The 23,579-nt window shown below is 34.3% G+C and overlaps 3 protein-coding genes and 1 non-coding gene across 6 annotated transcripts in view; 2 read left to right on the forward strand and 2 right to left on the reverse strand.

The window, feature by feature from the left end:
* Positions 1-369: 369 nt before the first annotated feature.
* On the forward strand, positions 370-1,750 carry LOC128680883 (serine protease inhibitor 77Ba-like). The gene has a single exon (XM_053764357.2). The coding sequence runs from the start codon at positions 453-455 to the stop codon at positions 1,662-1,664; it is 1,212 nt and encodes a 403-aa protein (XP_053620332.1). The 5' UTR covers positions 370-452; the 3' UTR covers positions 1,665-1,750.
* Positions 1,751-2,124: 374 nt separating this feature from the next.
* LOC128680885 (phytanoyl-CoA dioxygenase, peroxisomal-like) lies at positions 2,125-11,314 on the forward strand. Its single transcript, XM_053764359.2, has 8 exons — positions 2,125-2,479; positions 5,008-5,127; positions 6,178-6,289; positions 6,848-7,003; positions 8,685-8,831; positions 9,129-9,272; positions 9,522-9,659; positions 10,814-11,314. Exons 1-8 carry the CDS (start codon positions 2,427-2,429, stop codon positions 10,865-10,867), a joined length of 924 nt encoding a protein of 307 aa, XP_053620334.1. The 5' UTR covers positions 2,125-2,426; the 3' UTR covers positions 10,868-11,314.
* Positions 11,315-11,662: 348 nt separating this feature from the next.
* Positions 11,663-23,579, reverse strand: part of LOC128680882 (uncharacterized) — a 67,860-nt gene continuing 55,943 nt past the window's right edge. For all 3 annotated transcript variants that reach the window (XM_053764355.1, XM_053764353.1, XM_053764354.1), the window contains 5 exons: positions 22,772-22,944; positions 22,348-22,539; positions 21,341-21,501; positions 19,199-19,317; positions 11,663-14,041 (listed from right to left, as the gene is read on the reverse strand). In XM_053764355.1, coding sequence (XP_053620330.1) covers positions 14,034-14,041; positions 19,199-19,317; positions 21,341-21,501; positions 22,348-22,539; positions 22,772-22,944 — 653 coding nt within the window. In that variant the 3' untranslated portion in view covers positions 11,663-14,033. The remainder of the gene's footprint in view (positions 14,042-19,198; positions 19,318-21,340; positions 21,502-22,347; positions 22,540-22,771; positions 22,945-23,579) is intronic.
* Positions 20,582-20,654, reverse strand: TRNAR-UCG (transfer RNA arginine (anticodon UCG)). The gene has a single exon. It is a non-coding gene; the product is annotated as a tRNA-Arg (tRNA).

The raw sequence follows: 23,579 nt of genomic DNA on the forward strand, positions 1-23,579 counted from the left end.
TAAGTAGATACTTAATTACCTTATTAAAATAAGATTATTAAAATAAGATTACCTTAGTAAAATAAGATTATTTTACTAAGGTATATAATTATATTGCGTATTTAGGTATCTAATTATACTTTGGACAAACGACAAGTTAAAGTCTAAAAACGAAAAATAAAAAATATATTAGAACGCCTGGCTTAAAATTACGAGCAATTAAACTGCAAAATGTAATTATAATAGGTATTTAACTTTTTAATTGCATCCAGAAACAGTTACATCATCCAAATAGCAAATTACGGATCATACATTTAAATATAGACGAATACTACAGTGCCTATATCATAAGAATTTATGCCAAAGTCAACGTTTATCGTTGTTAGGTCACTCGATAAGGCAAGTATTTTTTTTTTAGTTCATCGCATTTAATATACCATTCTTACAAGAGAATTCATTGCACTAGTGTTAATATGGCGCGTTTTCCCATTCTTATAGTGATCACTGTGATTTTACCATTAATTAGCGGACAATGCACAATACCAAAAGCTGCTGTGTTAGTTAAAAGACCTGTGTTTCATTTCACTATGAATTTAGCTACAAGACTGGCCCAAGATAAAGAAAACCATTTCGTTGCATCCCCAATTTCTCAATGGATTCTACTCTCAGCGTTGTCAACTGGTGCACTAGAAGAAACTTTAGTCGAATTGAAGAAAGTCTTAGAACTACATCCTCATAAATGTTTCAATAGGAAATATTGGGAAGTCGTCAACGATTCTATGAATAGTAATGACAGTAATGACGTGATAGTCCAACGAACTCCTCTAGTGGTGATAGATCAATCGTTTTCTCCATTTATACCTACATCATTCCTCAAAAACTTAAATGATACTAATATGTGCAAAGTAATCACTCAAAACTTCGACGATGGAGACAAAACAGCTAGGGTTATCAACGATTTTGTTGTACAATCAACAAATGGTATTCAAGATTTGATTATATCACCGACAGATTTGTTTGACACAAATTTAATCCTCCTTGACTCGTTATACTTCAAGGGATTTTGGAATCAGGCTTTCTCTTCAGCTAATACAGACTTTGCAGATTTCCATGATGAATATGGAAACAATATTGGTATGGTGCCTTTGATGTTCACAAACAGCGAATTCAATTACTCAAATATAGATCAAATTAAGGCAACCGTTTTGCAGTTACCTTACGGTGAGAATAAGGAATATTCTATGCTAATTTTCTTGCCATATGACGGTGTTCTTCTGTCAGCCATGTTGTACAAAATCAAAGATATAAGTTTGGCGACAGTGTTTCGAAAATTCGAAATGGATGGTCCTCGCACGATAGACGTGCAAATACCCAGGTTTGAAATTTCTTCCGAGCTGGATAACTTGAAAGAATTGTTGACCGATATGGGGATAAGAAGTATATTTGATGTTAACGCTAAGTTTGATGTTGGGGTTGACGTGTATGTGAATAATTTTGTACAGAAAACGAAGATAGAAGTGACAGAAGAAGGGACGGAAGCGGCAAGCGTGACTGAAGCTGGATTGGGTTGGAGATCGCTTGACGAATCTTTTATAGCTAATAGGCCTTTCTTCTTCATGATTGTCAATTCAGAGAAAGAACTGCCCTTATTTGTAGGTGCATTCTCAAAGCCTGCTCCATATTAAGTTGTGTCCTAGAGTGAGGATCATACTAAATTAAGGGATTCTGTCTTATTAATAACAATGTTGACCTAATAAAGTTTTTATGCACAGTGTTATTTTTTATACCAACTGTTATGAATGCTTGCTTGATCTCTTCTATTGGAAACCTATATATCGAATTTTATGAGCATAATAATATTGAGTGAGATTATTGAGTTTAATCAGATTAAAAAAGAGAAAAGATTTATATTTTTGTTTGTTTGTAATGAATAAACTCAAAAACTACTGTACCGATTTTGATAAAATTTGGCACCGAGACAGACGAAATCTTTAGGAGTAACATAGGCTTTTTATGGTTTTATCCAAGCCGCTGCTAGTTTTTTATATAGGTGCACTAACCATAAGGATTTTGCTATTTCGATGTCTTTGCCAATCCTTATGACGTTTGACGTCTATCTCTAGATGTCAAGTTAAGTCGTGACGTTTAAATAAGAACAAAGTTCGAAATTAAATTGTCAGAACTTTTCTCCTTTTCTTTCCATTTTTAATTTTGGTAGACAAGACAAACAAAAGTGTACAGTTCGATGCTAAAACATCAGTGCATAGTGTAGTTCCAAAGTTTACAGTCGTTTCAAAAATATTCATAATAATTATTCTAAAGTACAAAGATAGTTTTTATCTTGTTTGTCTTAGTATAAACGTCATAAGATATGTTATTATTGTGATTATTACTCGTAAACACATCACTCGTTTGCCTATTTATTAAATCAAGTTTTTATTTCCAAGATGAATTTCTACAGGAATAATTTCACTGGATCTTCAAAAGTAATACCTAAAAAGTGAGTGCTTAACTATTGAAAATACTTACGAAATATACTTACTTATTTATAATTAGAAAATATAGGATCAAAACATTTCTGAGCTTGGCTCTTATAGGTGAAATTACTTACATGTTTCCCTTTCTATCCCTAGTTGTTTTACCTCTTAATACATCTTCTTAATAAACAAAAGTAACTTTTCAACCAGTTGAACTATGCACTGCAATTAAGTCATTATTTTACACAATTATGTATATTTACTCACATATGTGTCAGAATAATAAGCCTAATGACAGCAACATGAAAAACAAACGGCCGCAAGAATATAATATTTTAAATTTGTTTAATTTTAATAAATTAATAATACTCAATAGATTCTTCTCGGCTGTCTTTCGACTTTATTCATTTATCAAAATAAGACTTTACTTTAGTATCATAAGTATAGTGATACTTATGATATTAAATTTGATGTGAAAAAATGCCCTTAAAGTCTTATTTCTGAATGACTTGAATTTGATTTTTTACGTCAAGTCATCATGGCAAAGAAAATTATCACAATAGACTGAGTTAGCAAAGTAATAATTTCACAAAATAAGTAAGAATATTTAACAAATGAGTAGTTACATCAAGTTGTCTCACTGTTATCAGTTATTGCAATACATATATAATTATTGAAACCATTCAGCCCCTTTACCACGCTACTGTCATAGGACACCTGTTAAATGACTCCACATTCTGCTAACATTTTTTTTAAATTCTTCAACAAACTTTTTTTGTAAAATGAGATTTTACTAAAATAGTTTTTAATTTATACATTAGTGAACCATCTACTCTTATGGGATAAGATACGATATATATTTATGGTAAAAGAAATAATAAACAATCTCACATATTTTTACATAAGCACATAAAATAATTCACTTTCATAAACAAATAAAAAATATATAATGCTTTCACATCATTTGGATTAAACATTTTTCTTAATAATCCATAATGATTTGTTCCTTACAAACTACTTTATTAAAAGATACATAAAAATTATGTTATTTGAATGTATTAAGATGAAAACCAATGTTAAGAAACACTTAATTATAATTTATAATGGCTGTATATAATATACTGGCTACTAATTATTTTTGTAAAGAAAATGAAATTGTATTTGCTGACAATGAAACCCAATCAGACATGTTTACCACCAGGGAAGTCACTATCTTATCCTTATGATGATAATTAAGTATTTTGCTTACATATTTCTATTTGTTGTAAATGTAATCAATAAAATATAATGATAATAATCTGATTAAAAATAATAATGCAAGATACCATTATAAAATATCAAGCATTATTGCTTACAAGGAGACGATTTACTTTATCACTATTTACTTACTTTATCACACTAAGCAAAAGATATACTTAATTTTTCTTTGACTAAATTTGAATTCTATTAGTCCCATGTATACAGATCCCAAATAATTATTTTTCATTAATATCTCCTATGTACAGACATAACCCTCTTAGTTTTATTATATGAATGTATAGATCACGTAGGTAGGATCACGTATACATAAATTAGTTTCAAAATTATTCATTCTTACTTAATAAGTTGATACTAATAATAGGTACTATATGTTGGTATGGACAAACGTACAACCTCCTCTAACAAATACGTGCCCATAATATTTTTCTATCCATATGCATATTATACTGAACAATTATTTTTTCGTGATGAAAGGTACTCTAGTGTCCTTATCCATACTTCAAACCAGAGTAGAGATACGAGTAACAAATTAACAAACTTACTTTCGCATTTATAATATTAATTAGTATAGTTAGGATTCGTTGGGATAATCTGAGTCTCTTAATTTAATACACGGGATGAATATTCACGTTTAAATCAAAATCAAATCATTTATTCAGAAATTAGGCCTTCACAGGCACTTTTTCATGTCATATTCTAAATTAAATGATGTTTACCAAAGCTAAAAAAACTACTAGCATTTCGGAACGACCACTGCTGAGAAGAAATGCCGAAAGAAACTCATTCAAACAGTGTTGGTCCCTATTATGCCAGAAGGGCTTACCATTTTTTAAATATAAATTTATGTATAATTTTTTATCAGTAATATAACATGTAAGTACACAATAAAGTACATGGTCAAAAGGTATACTGAAACATATTATGATTGTGATCAAGTGCTGATGAAAGGAAAATATATATACTTATATATATATATATATATATATATATATATATATATATAAACTATATATAAATATATAGGAAAATATATATACTTATATATATATATATATATATATATATATATATATATATATATATATATATATATATATATATATATATATATATATATATATATGTATAATTAACCAAAGAAAAAACTTTTAATAAAAGATCGACCTGACCAGTTCTCCCGGCAGCACCCGTTCACGAGTTGACGCGTGAGTCAGCCATCGCGAAGCTCAACCACAATAGAGGGAACCTCCCGACCCGATCCACGATTATTACAGTTTTGTTTCTTTTTCAGTGTACACACCGATTTGTCCCAAACGTACGAGGTGTCGGCGGAACAGCGCCAATTCTACCACGACAAGGGGTTTCTTCTCATCAAGGACTTGATAGACTTCGAGTCCCTGTACAACTACAAGTACGTGTATACTTTTGCCCGCGGCCTCGCCCGCGTGAATTTCCCACGGGAAGAGTTGTTATTCCGGGATCATATGTGTCCTATGTCCTTCTCCGTAGGTACTTTGAACTAAAATCATGCAAAATTTTAATTTCGTGAAGAGGTAACAAACAAACTTACTTTCGCATTTATAATATAAGTTAGGTTAATCCTACCCAAACTACTAATAATATAAATGTGAAAGTAAGTTTTTTTGTTACCTCTTCACGCTTTATTTGCTCAATGTTCTTGAAATTGACATTAAGGTTTTCCATATTGGCGCTGGAACCCTAAAAGTATAATGCTGAAAATACTGAAGAAAAAAAAAAGATTAGTGCACAATGGAAACGTGAAGTGATAAAAGCGAAAAAAGCCGACACACGTGGAACTGGCATTGTGATTATTTTTTTCAAAGATTAAGAGAATAATAATAATTTAGTTTTCTTTATTTATACTTCTTCATACTCGTATTTCCTCATGGCCGAGGGTCGTGGTCATTACGTGGAATGAAACACACACACACACACACCAACTTTCGTGGCACTATTAATGGATTGGTTTGCCATTGCCTTCTCCATTTCACACGCGAGTTAATAACCAGCCCGTGTGCAGGTTTCCTCACGATGTATTCTTTCACCATAAAAAAATGGTGGTGAATGAAAACTACTACTCGTTAGTCATATTATCATAGTCATGTGGCACGAGTAGGATTCTAATCTGGGACCTTTCGATCCACCAGGCGTCTTAACCATTACACCACCATCGATTAATTTTTTATCACAACCCTCTCACCGGGCCATATTTTGTTCATTCATTCATTTATTTACGACCAATAATTGTATTGAATTGTGTTTATTGTATACACATATTCTAGCTATCCCACTCGTCTGCCTCAGCCTCGCGAATCGTCAACCAATTTTTATTATAGAATATCAAAAAGGAGGCCTCTCTTTGATTTTTTCTTCGTGATATGTTTCAAAAGTACTTATAATTATATTTATTACTTACCTTAAATTTATTTATTTATTTTAGAAAGCGGTTTGTACAAGTGTGCAATGGTCTTGTCGAAATGGGAGGCATGTATATTGTTAAGGAGCCGTCGCTGGTGGATAAGAAGAGGAAACCGGAAGAGTATATCAATAAGGTATTCATAATCATCATCTTCCTTATCATTCCCCAACATTTTTGGTCGACATTTTGTGGATCAATACATGTGTGTGTGTGTGTGTATACAGGGTGACTTTTTATACATTGGCAATATTTTGTCCATGATTCTGAATAACTTTTAGTATGGGAGTAACTTCGAAATCGCGAAAATAAAGTATATATATTCTATACATTTTTTTTTTCGAAGGTTGCTTCTATATATAAAATAATGCCAATGTATAAGAAATCACTCTGTATAAAGGTCTCTATACGTACTCTGTGATGAAGGTAAGGCACTAATAACTTTATCATAGCTGAATCTTCAAATATAACGGGTAAACTAACTGTTTCGCCGCGGCTCTCTGTTACATAACTCTCGGAAACAGTTTTTTCTTTGTATTAAAATGGGATTGGGATAGTTGAAATTACACTCAGCGCCATCTAGTGTTTTATTGCAAAGTTTCTTTCATTAGCATTTAGCGCCACTTATAATAGAATACGGGTTTTTCACATTCACAAATCACACGGGAACAATACACGTCCACGTTCGTTGCAGTTGAACGACGTGTTTTACGACGAGGTCTTCGCCACTTACGTGGAGCACCCCAGACTGCTGGACGTGTTGTCACAGTTCATCGGCGACCACATCACCGCTGTTAACGCGATGGTGATCAACAAACCGCCCGGCACTGACAGACATCCGCCGCATCAGGTAATGCCCTGCCTCTGGCGTTGAGGGATTGATCCGCTATGGCGTTGAGGGATTGATCCCCTCTGGCGTTGGGGGATTGATCCTCTTTTACTTCTTACTTCCCTCGAAGACTATTTTCCGCAGGTAGGCCTCTTGTTCTCTTTGCGTGCGGAGGGATTGATCCCCTCTGGTACTGAGAGATTGATCTCCTTTGGTATTATGGGATTGATCCCTTCTGGCATTGATCCCCTCTGGCATTGAGGGATTGATCCCCTCTGGCGTTGAAAGATTGATCCTGTCTGGCATTAATTGATCACCTCTGGTATTGTGGGTTTAATCCCATGTATATACCACCTCTGGTATTGTGGGTTTAATCCCATGTATGTACCACCTCAGGCATTTTATGATAATTCTTCTTTGAAATTAGGGGATGAATCTGACATTAAAGGACCAATATATGTCAATATTAGCTGCACCCCGGGGCTTCGCTCCCGAGGGAAATTCAGTATAAAAAGTACCCTATGTGCTATTCCAAGTTATATTCTACCTGTGTACCAAATTTGAAAACAACCGGTCCAGTAGATTCTAACAAACATACACGCATCAAATTCCAATTCAAATTCCAATTTATAATATTGTAGGATATAATATACCGTAAGTACATAACCGCAGATTGCTGGACGTGATCAAAGCGCCCGGCGCTGATAACATGCGCCGCACGTAATTAACCCCTCGATTGTCCCAATCCCCAACGTAAGCCCAACGTAAACACAGTACGGAGGGCCTAGGAGGTTACAGATTACAGGATTCCTCCTCTCTTCCCTTCCCCCTGGAATTAAGGGATGAATTCCATCTGATAAGTTGCCTTAAACTTTGTCATTAAGGGATAAGAAAGGCTCAGTGTACATCCTACCAATATTATAAATGCGAAAGTTTGTAAGGATGTATGTATGTTTGTTACTCTTTCACGCAAAATCTTCTAGACCAATTGTGATTTAGTACACGGGTAGAATATAACCTGGAATAACACATAGGGTACTATTTATCCAGGAATTCTCACAAGAGCGAAGCCCCGGGGCGCAGCTAGTAAACCATAAACTTGTATTATTATTTCTTATTCTGACTAAGACTGGGCATAAATCTAAAGTTTTGAGTCTCATTTTTTAGCCGTTAAGTTTTTACAAAGTGTAGCGATAACAATATTCGTTCATAAAATGAAAATGACTTTCTGGGCGGAAATTCCACTCCAAACATACTGGTTATCGTTCGTGTATCGATAAACTGTGGCGATAAGGCACTATTTCATTTGAGCATTTTTCTGGTTACTTCCTCAGCCATTGAGCGTCGCAGCCCAGGGTACTCTATCCTATTTTTTCTCCTGAACTTCGCATGGTCGTCGGCATCCCTAGTTGTCAGACCATTGGCACGCATATCATTGACGATATAAAGCCAACACATGTTAGATTTGCGCCCTAAAAGTCTACGCATTTATTATTAGATTTTCTAAGTGAAGGTCTATCTGAAAAAAAAAAATGTTTGTTACTGTTTCACACAAATACAAAACTAAAACTAAAAATACTGTCCAAAGTTTCGACGTACGTCAGTGTCAAACCCTATGGAAATCTTAGCTGCGTCGTCAACGGAGCACGACCGAGCAATGGGGCGTGGCTCTTATGGCATTCATAGTATGTTTTGTTACCAGGATCTTTTCTATTTCCCAATGAGACCAGCGGATAAAATCATCGCTGCGTGGACGGCGGTCGACCACGTGGACATTGACAATGGCTGCCTCTACGTCATCCCTGGCTCGCACAAGGACAACAGGATTTATGAGCACGGGGATGTTGGGGTGAGTTTTGTCGTCCTGATGTCCGCGACTACGCCCGCGTGAATTTCCTACGGGATTCGGGGTTTGCTGGGGTCTTGACTCTTGCGCAATCGTGGCTCATAAATTTTATCAATTTTTAAAGTTTGTTTATGATATTTAAAATTATATTTTAGAAAAGTTCTCATGCTCGTACAGTTAGATATTATGACTGGATGTAAGCCAATTAAAATTAAATTCTAAGCTCTAGAGCATAAAGCACAATCTCCGTCTAGGAATTTCTTGTTGCATATAGTTTGACGAACACATTATATAAAACAGATAACGAAGAAAATGTACCACGGCATTTTGAACGAGGAGGCGCTAGCTCCCGAATCAAAGCGGGTTCACCTCGAGATGTCCCCAGGGGACACTGTCTTCTTCCATCCCCTGTTGATACACGGCTCCGGCCCAAATGTTTCAAAGGTACGTATTTTAGGGGGTTGTTTTAAATGCTCAAAACAAGGTCTAGATTTTGCAATTTTTTTTTTATTTAATAATTTACCCTAATTTAATAATTTACCCTAATTTAATAATTTACCCTAATTTAATAATTTACCCTAATTCAATAATTTACCCTAATTTTTAATTTAATATTTATTATACTATCTGTATACTCTCACAAATAAACGATTTGATCAATTTTTTTAAAAACTATCTATATATTTATTTTAGAACTATCGTAAATCGATGACGTGCCACTTCGCAAGCAGCTCGTGCCACTACGTGTCCGCGCAGGGCACGGTGCAGGAGCACCTCGCCAGGGAGATCGAGCGGGAAGCCAAGCGGAGGGGATTCGACGTCAGCTTCCAGGTCAGGAACTGCTATTATTGTTTGCTTGTTTGTTTCCAGCCATCCAATAAATGAAGAAATCTTAATCAAGCTATATTACAGTACATGTATAAAAAAGTACAAAAATAAATGTTGCCTGAGCTACGTTAAAAATCACCCTGTGTTTCAGGAGTTTAAAAGCTAAAAAATGTTTAATAAACAATTATGAAATTACGACCTCGGTGGCGCAGTGGTAAAGTGCTTGCCTCTGAACCGAGAGGTCCCGGGTTCGAGCCCCGGTCGGGTCATGATGGAAAATGATCTTTTTCTGATTGGCCCGGGTCTTGGATGTTTATCTATATATGTATTTGTTATAAAATATAGTATCGTTGAGTTAGTAACCTATAACACAAGTCTCGAACTTACTTTGGGGGCTAGCTGGGGTCAATCTGTGTCCTAATAAATTTATTTTGTTTATATATTTAATAAAAATAAAAACTTTAATAACATACTGATTTAAATAATAGAAAAATACGAAAAATACTTAAGATATAACTGTTAATAATTCTGTATCTTTATACGACATATTCTGGAGGGCTTTTTGGAGAATTTTCTTAGACACACTAAGAGTGAAGGGATAAAAGTCAAATTGTTTAGTCTATTGTACAGGAGAAGTAATTTCAGTGCCTATATATGGCAGTGCGCATATCAGTGCAGTATATCCAATGAATAAAGATTGTTTTTTGCCAGCCAACCAATGAATGAACCCTTCGAAGTAGACGACTAATGAGCAGGTCTTGGCACTTGATGATCAACCGCATTCCCAAAGAGTGTAGACTTAAGCCAAGCGGCTGGTCATAAAATTAGAGCTAGATCTTCAAAATTCTAAAGTTTTGTTGGGCTTCGGGCGCCACAGCCGCAAACTTTTATTTAGGTTGTTACAGTAGAAAAGTTGTCCAAACGCTAAAAAGCTTTTTTGCTTTATTTAGTTGTGAAAATTATACTATATTATTATTATACTATATATATATACATACATATATATATATATATATATATATATATATATATATATATATATATATATATATATATATATATATATATATATATATATATATATATAGTCTTAGGTTCGATAATTACTTACTCCTCTCAATTCTATATCGTATTAATATATAAAATAATATTTCCAGGAAGCATGGGAGTATAGGAGCAAGCAGGTGAAAGGCGTTCGTTCCAATTTATAATTATAATTTTAGATGCGAAAAATTTTTAGACCATTATAAGACACACTGACTTTTTCGACTCAATCTTTTATCTTTGTCAGAGGGGTCTTATCAATATAACGTATTATAATACGTTAAGAACATACAATTATGCCTATATAGAGTAGAAAACGGATTGCTGACCAACTTACAAATCGCCTAAAGGCATTTAACATGACTTTTACAAATACCGAAATGTATTTTTTTCATATTGTCATCTCATTCAGATCCTAGATATTAATTAGACATTTTTACGGAAATAATTGAAACCAAACCTGAAAAATCTGTTTTTTGGGTTTTTTTCTGTAATGATAGCTTAAGTTAGTGAAATAAATAAAAAAAATATATATTATAAGACAAAATTAATTAATTTAAATTAAATTTTTGAACTGTGGTTTAGGGTAGTTGCAATATATTTCTCAAAATATTAATATATTTTTATAATCATTATATTTTTATTTTAACAATATTGTTTTGAAAATAAAATAAATTTTATTTCATGTTGAAATTGTAGTTTCATTTGTGATGACACGAATACTTATCTCCCCACTCAGATCGTAAAAGTCAATCAAGCGAAAGGGATAAAACTGGAGTTCCTTCTCATTGTCGCCAGAGACCTATATCGAATGCCAACTATTATATCGACCGACTGCTCGCCGAATTTAGACGTTTTCGATGTATATACATCGTCACATTGTCGATTTTTCCTACAAATTGCCCACGCACAAATTACTTTCGCATTTATTAGGATTCGAAATCAATAAATAAAACAGCGTGTCATTATTAAAAAATATTTTTATTTTGTCATAGTCTTAGGTTCGATAATTACTTATTATAGTTATCAAAATGAAGTGATTCGTTTATCTTTTAAACCAATTTACATAGTAATATCTACATAATGATATTCAGAATTTGCTAAATTATAAAGTACAGTCCGCGCCACGAGAAAAGTTCCAACAGCAATATATGGAACTATGAATAACATGTCGGCCACGTTGTTGCTGTCGCCGACTGCAGCGCGGAGTCTAGGTAGGTATTTCAGTGTGACAATTACAATTTACATTAAGGATCATAATGCTATACTGCCTATCATGGTATTTTCCCAATAAACGTACCTAATACTACTTGTTATATTTAAAGCGTAAATAATTCATATACGTGATTGTTTTTGAAACGCCAACAACCTCACAGGACCACGGGGCGAAGTATTTTCACTTCTCACCATCAAATCTATTCGAAGTGTGACGCAGCGAACCAATGACATTGCAGTGTGGTTGTCGTTGCGTCACAATGGCAATGTGATTGGTTCGTTGTCTGTCTCAATCGATTTCGATCGTTTCGAATCGATTCGATGGTTAGAATTTAAATGCTAACCAGCATTTTCCCAATATCTTTAACAACGACGTTAATTCGACGAGTTTTGATAATTCGTTATATATTTTACTTCAATACAAAAATAAATTTGTTTAATTATCCGTTCCAATGCTAAGCTCTCAATGTGGATCGTGGGTGAGGTGGGACGGCGACGCGACGACGCTAATAGAAACATGGGAGATAAATATGAATGTAAGGAGATGATAATCATTACTTTTAAAAAATTTGTAATGTCACAGAAAATATAATGTAATTTTGTCGTATATCAAAACTCCTAGAGTCAATTTTCTAGAGCTGCGTGATTTTTGGTAATATTATATGTAACCCAGTATATCATGTTATTTAGATTAAGACAATCATCTTCATATCGAGTGTGTTATTGCTAGCACTGGTGTCAGATTTTATTCAAGTCACCTAAAGGCATCTGACATGACTTTTACGACTGCCTACTCCGCCATCTAGTGGCAAGTAGTCGGATACTATTGAACTAAACAGTCCACCAGTGTGCAGGTTTCCTCACGATGGTTTCCTTCACCGGAAGCAAGTGGTGGTATATGAAATAATATGTTTCTTTCTATCACACATTAATAATTTGTGAAATTTTTGGAAAAGGTGTTTTAATATAATTGGAAAACATATGAAGTTTACAATAACACGAACGAAATGTCACAAAGTTTCTAAAAGGTACTGTCTGAAACAAATAACAGGTTATATCTATATTATTATAAAGAGGTTAGCGTTTGAGAGTTTGTATATTTGTTGCGAGTAATCTCAGAAACTACCGAACCGATTTCAAAAATTCTTTCACCAATAAAAAAGGTACATTGTCCAAGATTGCTATAAGCTATATTTTATCTCAAAATTCCCACAGGAGCGAAGCCAGGGCAACATCTATGTTGAAATATATACGCTTTGAATATTATGTATATTAGATTTGTATGGAAAATGAAGGTTGGTGGTAAAATTTATTTAAAAATTTTATACACAAAATGAATCCTGGCTAGTTGCAGATATTGAGAAATCTATAATAACTATTATATTAATAAAGATATAATAAATGTTTTAAATATAAACACTAATATGATAACACATTCTTTGTCTTTAACAACATATGAACCTATTTAGCTAAAAAAATGCCAGAATTTAAAATGATGTTCTTTTCCGACAGATAGCGGCTTGGGCACCGTATTTTCCAAAATTCTAAAATTGTTATAGACTGACGAGGTAAATTTTAATTTTACAAATTGGAAGTATCCTACATATCATAAAGATTATTAAAGGTGTCTAATAAAATTTCTTAATCTAAATTAAACTCATTATTTTTCTTTCACTATTACAAGATTTGTTCTGTTTTCTTCATATATCATGTAGTGACGCAAGACTGGAATAGATGGCGCTACTTGCATCACAATTCATATCAAATTATATACATTTTTAATTACTAATGCCGCAGTAAATATGCCATACACTATCATAATTTCATTTTAAATATCAATATGCTTAATATGTTATTTTGTGCAATATACAGCAACGTATACATCTAAATATAATATTTACATTATTAAAATAACAGAAATAAAATGTAAATTTTACATTAAAATACGTGAAAATAACTTATTTTAAAACTGTGACACGAGACTAGATCTGGTTTGGAGAATTAAAGAAATAATAAATACATATTGTGAACTATATATCTTAAGGTACATTTGTTCGGTGTTAAGAAATATCGGATCTGGTAACTAAATTAATGCAATTAAACTCTTCGGTGTCTCCGTCAAAAATCTGTAAAAAAAAAAGAAATTTCAAGATAAAAATAATTTTTTATGATTCTTTTCATTATTTTATATATATGTCTGCCAATTTAATGAATACTATATTATAAATTTGAAATAAGAATTCAGCATTATTTTTCTGTTAATTATCATTATTTTTTACAATGAATTGACAAGATGTAAAAATATTGTTTGTAAAAACACTGAATGCGTATACAACAAATAAAGAACTAAATATATTAAGATAGATTGAGCTAGCCCCAAAGTAAGTTCGAGACTTGTGTTATGGGATACTGACTCAACGATACTATATTTTATAATAAATACATATATAGATAAACATCCAAGACCCGGGCCAATCAGAAAAAGATCATTTTCCATCATGACCCGACCGGGGATCGAACCCGGGACCTCTCGGTTCAGTGGCAAGCAATTTGCCACTGCGCCACCGAGGTCGTCAATCAACACAAATTTTAGGTCGTCAGCACTAATTGTATAGAATAAGGTAGTTGACAAGGTCAGATAATTGTAAAATACGAGGGCTGCTATTTATGTATCCGGAACTGGCCAATAATTCTAGAATATTTAAAAAGTAATTACAACATTTGAAAATAGAACTCTTCGGCTAGAGAATAAATATTTTTCATGTCCCTGTCATTTGTTTTTTTCAATTGGCGCCAATTTTGAAAATAGCTTGTCTTCATTGCCATGGATTTAACTCGTGAACATTTTCGCGCGATGATTTATTATGATTTTCGGCGTGGATTAACTCAAAAACAGTGCATCGAACAACTGATTTTAACTTTTGGAGATGAAGCACCATCGAAAACCACTGTGTATTATTGGTTTAAGGAATTTCAACGTGGACGGTCTATGCTCACGGATGAAATTAAGGAGGGTCGTCCTAAATCGGTAGTGGTACAACAAAATATTGATGCTGTGCGACAATTAGTAATGCAAGATCGTCATGTTACATACCGCGAGATAGAGGCGTCTCTGGGCATTAGTATGACGAGTATACACGCGATATTGCACGAACATTTAATTGTTAAAAAAATTTGTTCGCGTTGGATTCCGCACAACTTGAGCGTAGATCAAAAACAGGCTCGTGTCGACTGGTGTAAGAAAATGATAAAAAAATACAACCGTGGCACGTCAAAAGCTGTTTATAATATCTACACAGGTGACTAAACCTGGATCTATGCTTATGACCCTGAAACTAAACAGCAGTCAACGGTGTGGGTCTTTCAAGATGAACCGAATCCAACAAAAGTTGTTCGTGCGAGAAGCACTTTAAAGCAAATGGTCGCTTGTTTTTTTGGTATCAACGGACATGTAGCTACAGTGCCACTAGAGAATAGTAGGACGGTTAATTCTGAATGGTACACCACCATTTGTTTGCCAGAAGTCTTTGAAAAAATACGAAAGAACAACCCACAACGCAGAATCATACTTCATCACGACAATGCTAGCTGCCACAAGTCGGCTGAAACAAATAATTTTTTGGAGGGTCAAAACATTGAATTGACGGGTCATCCGCCGTACAGCCCCGACCTGGCACCCAATGATTTTTATTTATTTCCAAACATTAAAAATAAATTACGTGGTCAACGTTTTTCGAGCCGCGAAGAGGCCGTTGATGCGTTCAAAACACACGTTTTGGACATACCTCAATCAGAATGGAAAAAGTGCTTTGAAAATTGGTTTCATCGTATGCAGAAGTGCATAGATCATCGCGGAGAATACTTCGAGAAACAATAAAACCATATGTAATAATATATGTTTGTTTAATTTTGTTATTCCGGATACATAAATAGCAGCCCTCGTATATATATAATCTAGGTAATATATATATATATATTTAGGATCATTATGATAATTCATAGACTGTAACAATGCAGCTGGATCATTATAGGTACGAAGATTTAAACTTAGTTGGAAAGTCCATTTTCAAAAAGTACTTAAGTATGAAGTTATAAAAACAAACTCGACCATCATAAAAAACTAAAATTTTGTAACAACCCTTATTAGGAAGTCATCACCATAAACGTAATATTTAATGTTAGCTGTCAAACGATATCTTTCTTCGCGAACATTTCAGCACGTTGTGACGTCACTAGCTCGTGTCATTTAGTATGGAGCGTTTAGGACGAGTCAAAAAATGTGTGATTTTATTGTTGTCACATCTTTGAAAATATTGTCGTTATCACTGTAATATTTTTAATGGTGTTTCTAATAATATAAGAGCCTTCGAAACAAACAAATTTCCATACATCTATGCGCTTGCACATTCAGTGCAAGGGCATTTACAATGCGAAATTAATTATAAGTTATAGTAATCTAAAATTATCTAGTCTAAACGTGAACAAATAGCAATATTATCTTCGTCTTTTTCTAATTCAATTCCGAATTATTGTAGATATATAATCAAATAATTCGAATGTTGAACCAAATGTAATAAAATATTAGAAATTTAACTATTACAAGCTTGTCCAAACCAAATCTAACTACGTATTAAGCGTGTACGTTAAGAGCTGTGAGAAGCAAGCGTTATAAAGCTGCCATGCTTAGTGTAATTTATGTATATGTAATTAAGAGTGCACCGAGCGCACACTAGCCCCACCATCATATTGTTTGTTTGTTTGTAATAACTTTATTGCACGAAAATAAGTACATTAATCAAAATTAATACAAGAAAGATACATGTATACAACGGCGGACTTATCCCATCATATTTTTATCAATATCTTTCAAATAAAAGTAAATTTTGAAAATCTAGCATGCGACAAATTATGCTACACTATATAAAGGACTTAATTAAAAGGTAATATAGTTTTCTATTGTATTGTAGTCACAATTTGCTAAACGGACTTTAGTGGCCACCGTTTTCCGTTTAGTAGATCTTGGTAACTGTGTCCAATATTGAACTAACTCTTCTTCACAGTCGTATTCCTCATGGCTGAGGGTTGTGGTCATTACGTGGAATAAAACACACACAACTACTTTCTTGGCATTATTAATGGAGTGGTTTGCCATTGCCTTCTCCATTTCACACACAAGTTAATAAGAATCAACCAGTGTGCAGGTTTTCTCACGATGTTTTCCTTCACCGGAAGCAAGTGGTGGTCGATGAAAACTACTATACATGAGTGAACTCATGTGGCACGAGTAGGATTCGAACCTGGGACCTTTCGATCCACAGGCGGGCGTCTTAACCATTACACCACCACCGCTTCCTTCCTCGTCCTTTATCTAGTGAAGCATAATTAATCCAAGCCAGATATAAAATTTGCTTATGTTTAAAAGAAATTAATAAAAATTTGATAGTGGCGCTAGTGTGCGCTCGGATTGTAATTACTTTATTGGTCAACCAAGTGTTCAACGTCAACAATGATCATTGTAACACTTGGTTGGCGAATGAATAAGATGTAGGCAAACTTAAAAGTTTTTTTTTTTTAATTATTTATGGAAATTATTAATAGAAAAAAAATATGGAAATATCCATACAGAGTGCTGACGCGCGGGTCTGCGCACGAAATTATCGGATCTATTGTGTCTGTGTTCCTGCATACGATGCGTTAAGATGCGTCATTAATTCATGTAAGAGCCATGTCTCATTGCTAAGTCGTGCTCCGTTGCGGTGAGTTGATGAAATGATAATTGTGACTTTGTTCTGCACATTTGTTTTCTATAGGTTTTCATACTGACACATCAGTATCAAACCCTATAGAAAACAAAATTCATCCAATTCCTACGCTGTTCTGCGTTGATCCGTCGACGGACGTCATAGTGACGGAACGCAACGGAGCAATGGGGTATGACTACTATAACATAAATTCTGATCAGATTTTTTTTTCAGATTGTTCAACCAAGTTTGACTTCAACTTACGTTTGAAATATTCTTTGCATTATTACAAAAATATGAAATAATAATAACAAAAGTTACGTTAAGAAAAAGTTGCATACGATAAACAAATGGCTGTAATAGTTCTTTGTTACTTAAACACTGCTATACAATAACAAATCAATATTCAGGATTGTGTATGGAAGTCAAATTGCGCAGTCAAATTAATAGAAATATTTATATTACCTACTTACTGGTATAATAGGTATCACTAGTTTCGATTTTACACATGTTTACTTACAAATTTAAATGTTACCTATTCTGTAATTTATTTAACCAAATTCACGGAACCAAAAAATGTGTATTTTAGTTTCCATATACAATCCGTGTAGAGGGTAAAATACCCAATATTAAATTAAATAACAAATTGTAATACTTTGCACCCAAAAATATTTAAAAGCTAAATTCAATAACTATACCTACTAGTTATGTTAGTTAATTTGTATTTACAGTTGTTTATTATATACCAAATTACAGTCTGTCTATATTTAATGTAGTTCATTAAAAACAGCTTTTAAATGGTCAAGATTGGTTGATAAACACCAGGTGTTGCCAGTTAAGAATTCGGCACGCTCATTTTTATTTTTATTATATTATATTTTTCATTTTTTCTAGACAGACTGTAATACACACTTCGAAAAGTGAGCAGATTATTGCACAATTATATTAAAGCGTTGAATCTCTAAATGTAAGATACTTAGTTAGAAAATCCCTTTTAGACCCATACGATTTAGAAGCAAAAAAACTAAATTACCTAAATTTCCTATTTTTTACCATATCAACCTAACTGCCTAACTGCGGAAAATAGTCCACGAGGGAAGTAAGTACCCTATCAACCTTATATTGTAAATAAAATTTGGTCCACAGATTCAGAAAATTAATAATAATCTATTTAATATTGAATGCCACATGTACTCAATTCGATTAAACTGATCAATGGTATCTGACTAAGCTGATAAATGATATTCTTGAAAAAAATCTAAAGAAAAATGTTGTGGACTGACTGAATAAATATCATTTTGTTTAACCCTTTTATAACACGTAAATAAACGACAAAGTTTAATAGAAAATCTCTCCTCGCGTGTCACTCAAACACAGCGCCAACAGGATCGGATTTCACTAAATATTCTAGAATTGTGATTCTTCAGAGGTAACAAACAAACATTTTGTCCTTTAGCCTAAGTATTTAGCTTCACTTAACGTCAATATATATAGCTACTCATTCCCTGTCCTTATAGTTGACATACACCCTAACCACTTCACCTTCGTATTTCCTCTGAGAAGGCATGAAATAGAAGTCTGGATGGGGGGACAACGCGGCGTCCCTGTCCCTGGTCCCTCGTGGAAGTGAATACGTCGCCCGCTCCGGACGTTGGCCGTAACTGAAAAAAAAGACAAATATATGTTTGCATTTTACCATTATTTTTCCAAATTCAAATTCTTTATCAAACTTAGAATGGGTTACACCGTACATAGGGAGTGTTACTGCACATTTATACCGCCAGAGTACAGCACTGTATGTTAGGTACACGAAGTTCTGCCGCCTTTTGCTATGTCGATTAAAACCTTTATTTTAGAGTACTTTATTAATCATTTCAATAAGTAAGCATTCGTTTGTGAAAATATACAACAATGTAGCATATTCGGGTGCCGAAATATTGGGAAAAATCGTTTTTCATAAGAACAAAAAACTTCGAAAACCATGGAATACACCTCACGCTGTAAAATTTTCGAGCCAGTAAACGGTCGAAAACAAGCTCGGAACACTTCACACGTGAAGTCTTATTAAAATATGGACTTCATACAGGTAAGATCTTCAGACAAAATCAAGTTTATATCAGTTTATGACCACAGTTGACTAAATAGTGCAGAACATAACCTAAAATAGTGTTATTCAGGATAATCCACTAAATCCTTCCGTTTTCCTTTAAACACGCACCACGATTGCGTAGAAGGTAGTTTTGTTCGTAAATCTGCCACAATATTGAAAATTGGCGCTTTTTGCCTCCATTGGTAATGTTTGTGTACCTTAGTTGTACCAGTAGCGCCATCTGCGCTGAGCTTTGCGTAATATGCCCTATTATGTACGTTACATTTAATGTGCGCAGAAAAATGCAAATTACGCCATTTTATCTAAACGTCAGCATCGCGCACCAACGTCAAATTTGCCGGTGCAATGATTTAAAATGACTTATTGACGTCAAAAATTTACCGCCGACATTCAAGGCGTAGGTGAAGAAGCGGCGCAAGAAACTTCACCGCAGCTTTTTCTTCAAAGATCTTATTAGTATACTTAGGTATAAGAATTGTAAGCTGTGCACAAGTGAATACACAAAAAAAAACGACGCCTCTATATTTTGTCATTATATAAGTTACAAAATTAATTTAATTTATTGCCATACGAATTCAAAATTATTTATTCAATTCGGAAGATCATATCACTTACACACGTTAAGTGTCCACTAAGTATAGTTACAGTTTTTTTATACACATCAATATATCAGAAAAAGATTTAACATGAAATTCAATATAACAGAAAAAGAAATGAAATATTTTGTTTAAACAAATTATATTAACATATCAAAAATTGGAAATACAAAACAAACCAATAAAAAAACGTTCAAAAAAAAAACTAAAAATATCATTCGACCGTGACAGGACTCGAACCTGCAATCTTCGGATCCGAAGTCCGACGCCTTATCCATTAGGCCACACGGTCATATGCTCAGACAGACGAAATTTTGCGTCGCTTTCAATAGAGCCTTTCAACCCTTATAATATTCACCCCACTCATTATTATGTCATTGAAGAGGGTTGACAAGAAATTAGAAAGTTATTAAAAAAAAGGAGTAATTTTAAATATCTAAATTTTTATTGTGTATTTTACAAGTAAATAATAATAATAGGTAGAAAAATCGACATCCTTAGAATTGGAGACAAATTATTTGTTTTGTTTTTTTTTTCAGAAATATATATATGATATAATATTTTTTCTATTAAATTTCATACAAAACATTTTAATGAAAAAATAAATTATATAAATTAGACTTCAGTCTAGTTGTTTTCTCACAAAGAACTTCTTAATTACCAACAAACATCGAATTCTCGTAATTTGGTTACCAAAGTGTACGGAGGGGCGTTCATAGTTTCGGTTTTGGTCAATAATTCTACTTTAACTGCGTAACTAGTTTTCTTTTTACATCTCTGTTGAAAACAAAAAATATTATTTTATTTTATGTTATAGAAATTATTACCATAGGGATTATACTAAAATCACGACTCCACTGTTTTGGTCGGACAATATAAAATTATACTTACCTACCTGTATTAAACAGTTGTAAAACGATATTGGATACTTGTAAAATGATATTTATCCGCATTGAACAGTTATAAAATGATATTTACCCGTATAGCGCGCCGGCCCCTCCCTGCCCCCTCGGCCGCTGCAGCGAGCGGGTCTCGTGGTAGTGCGGGGGGTGGCTGTGCTTGGGCGTGCTGCGGCCGTTGGTGCCATTCGACGCCATCTTGTTTCCATTGGCGGCCATCTTGTGACCGTTTGTTTGAGGCTGTAAAACAAAACAGATGATATATATTTTCAGGTTACGATTGATGCGAATATAGGAAGAAGTACTGTTGCAAACTATCGATAGTTGCAATCGGAAAATACCATATTATAGATAGGTTTATCGATAGGATTGTTTTTTCTCAAACTATTGAAACGCTATTGATACTTTCCTATCAAGCGGTAGGGTACAAGATTAATATCTTGATTAATATCTAATCTCTATTAAGAGATGGATGGAGTGCGTTCGGCAGGATATGGTTACAAGGAATTGAATAGATCGGTAAACATCAGACAGGGAGAAGTGAAGCAATGGTCAAGTACCGAGCCCACATAAAGTGGGACAAGGTTAGGTGTATGACGGTCGGTACTAATGTCATTAACTAGAATTCTCGTGAATTTAACAGTCTACCAGTGTGCAAGTTTCCTCACGTTTCTCCGGTTTTGTTCTCAGCCGTTGAGCGTGGAAGCCCAGGGTCCGATTTCCAACAGTTTCTTCACTACTTCAATTTTTAAATACTAAATTGACATAAAGCTACCTGGATTTTTTTATTGTCAGATTTTATTGTCAGACCATTAGATAAATATATAAGGACAAAATTACACAGATTGAGCTAGCCCCAAAGTAAGTTCTAGACTTCTGTTATGGGATACTAACCCAACGATACTATATTTTATAACATATATCCAATCAGAAAAATATCATTTTCTATCATGACCCGAACGGGGTTCGAACCCGGGACCTCTCGGTTCAGAGGCAAGCACTTTACCACTGCGGTCGTCATATTGGTTGATTACAAACACGGTACAAAACTGGCACTGAAAATCATGGGTTAATAACGTCAAATACCTTAGGGGTTCCTCTGTGAGCGCTGTTGGGCCTCGGCGGCGGCGGGCCGGGCGGGCGCGAGGGCGGGCGCGACCTCAGCGCCGCCGTGGAAGCGGTTCCTCCGTATTTCTCGTCGTTTTCGAACGGCTCGAATGCGTAGTTCGTGTTCGATGAGGAGTAGTCTTTCCAGGCTGCGTTGGGAATTAGCTGGTCCTGGAAAACGAGGTCTATTATAAAGCAATAGCCGTTGAGACCCTTGGATGTTGGACCATAGACGGTGAGCGTCTAATTAGTGAAATAGGGTCAGAAGCCTTAAGGGACGGGTCTTTTATTTTGTCTAGTTATGTTTGATGAGCCTCTGTTTTCTCAGCAGTCTATTTCATAAAACATAATAGATAATATACATGTAATTTTGACAGAATATAGACTTCTTTCTCTTCCTCACCTTAGTCTTACTCCCACTGGACCTGCTCCTGTACAGAGTACAGCCAGCCTGAAGGACAGCGACCAGTATAAGAGCCGCCACACACCCCACAACCACATACAACTTGGTCTCAGCTAAACCGAAGAACATACGCGCATTGCCTTCCTCATCTTCTGAAGGACGGTTTGATATTACTGAAAGAGAAATAGGATATTAATTGTAATGTACTCAAAGCAGGGCAAGTACTCAAAGAGGTGTGTGCCACATAAAGGTTCTTGAAGATCGTCCTTTATTGTCGCACTCGAGCGATTAATGTCATAGCGCCATAGCACATATTTCTACCGCACCGCTACCTCCCGACAAAATGACGTTCATTGAAAAATGAGCTTTAATGCGTCCGTTATAGACATACTTTACATTCATGAGACGAGAGCTGCCAGTAAGCTGTTAGCTTATTTGTTGTCAATGTAAATTATGTCTACGGAGGACGTTTTAAAGCTAATTTTTCAATGAACGTCATCTTGTGGGGCGAACGGCGCGGTAGAAGTGTGTGCTAAATCCTAAACAAATTTATTTTAACTAGTAAATTTAATGTTTGTGTGAACGAACTCGTTCTCATCTGAACTTAATTTTTATATAGTTTTAAATTTTTCTTGGGATCCACTACATTTTGCGCCTTTTACAACCACAAGTGTATTGGAAAAATATCATAAAACACGCGTGTATTAATTACATTCCGCCTCATATGTAAAAACGAAAACTGCTGTTTTTTTTTCAGAATTACTATTTATTAATTTTTAACGTTTTCCCGTTTGTAACACAATGCTTG

Source organism: Plodia interpunctella, chromosome 25, assembly GCF_027563975.2.
Source record: "Plodia interpunctella isolate USDA-ARS_2022_Savannah chromosome 25, ilPloInte3.2, whole genome shotgun sequence".
Lineage (NCBI taxonomy): Eukaryota > Metazoa > Arthropoda > Insecta > Lepidoptera > Pyralidae > Plodia > Plodia interpunctella.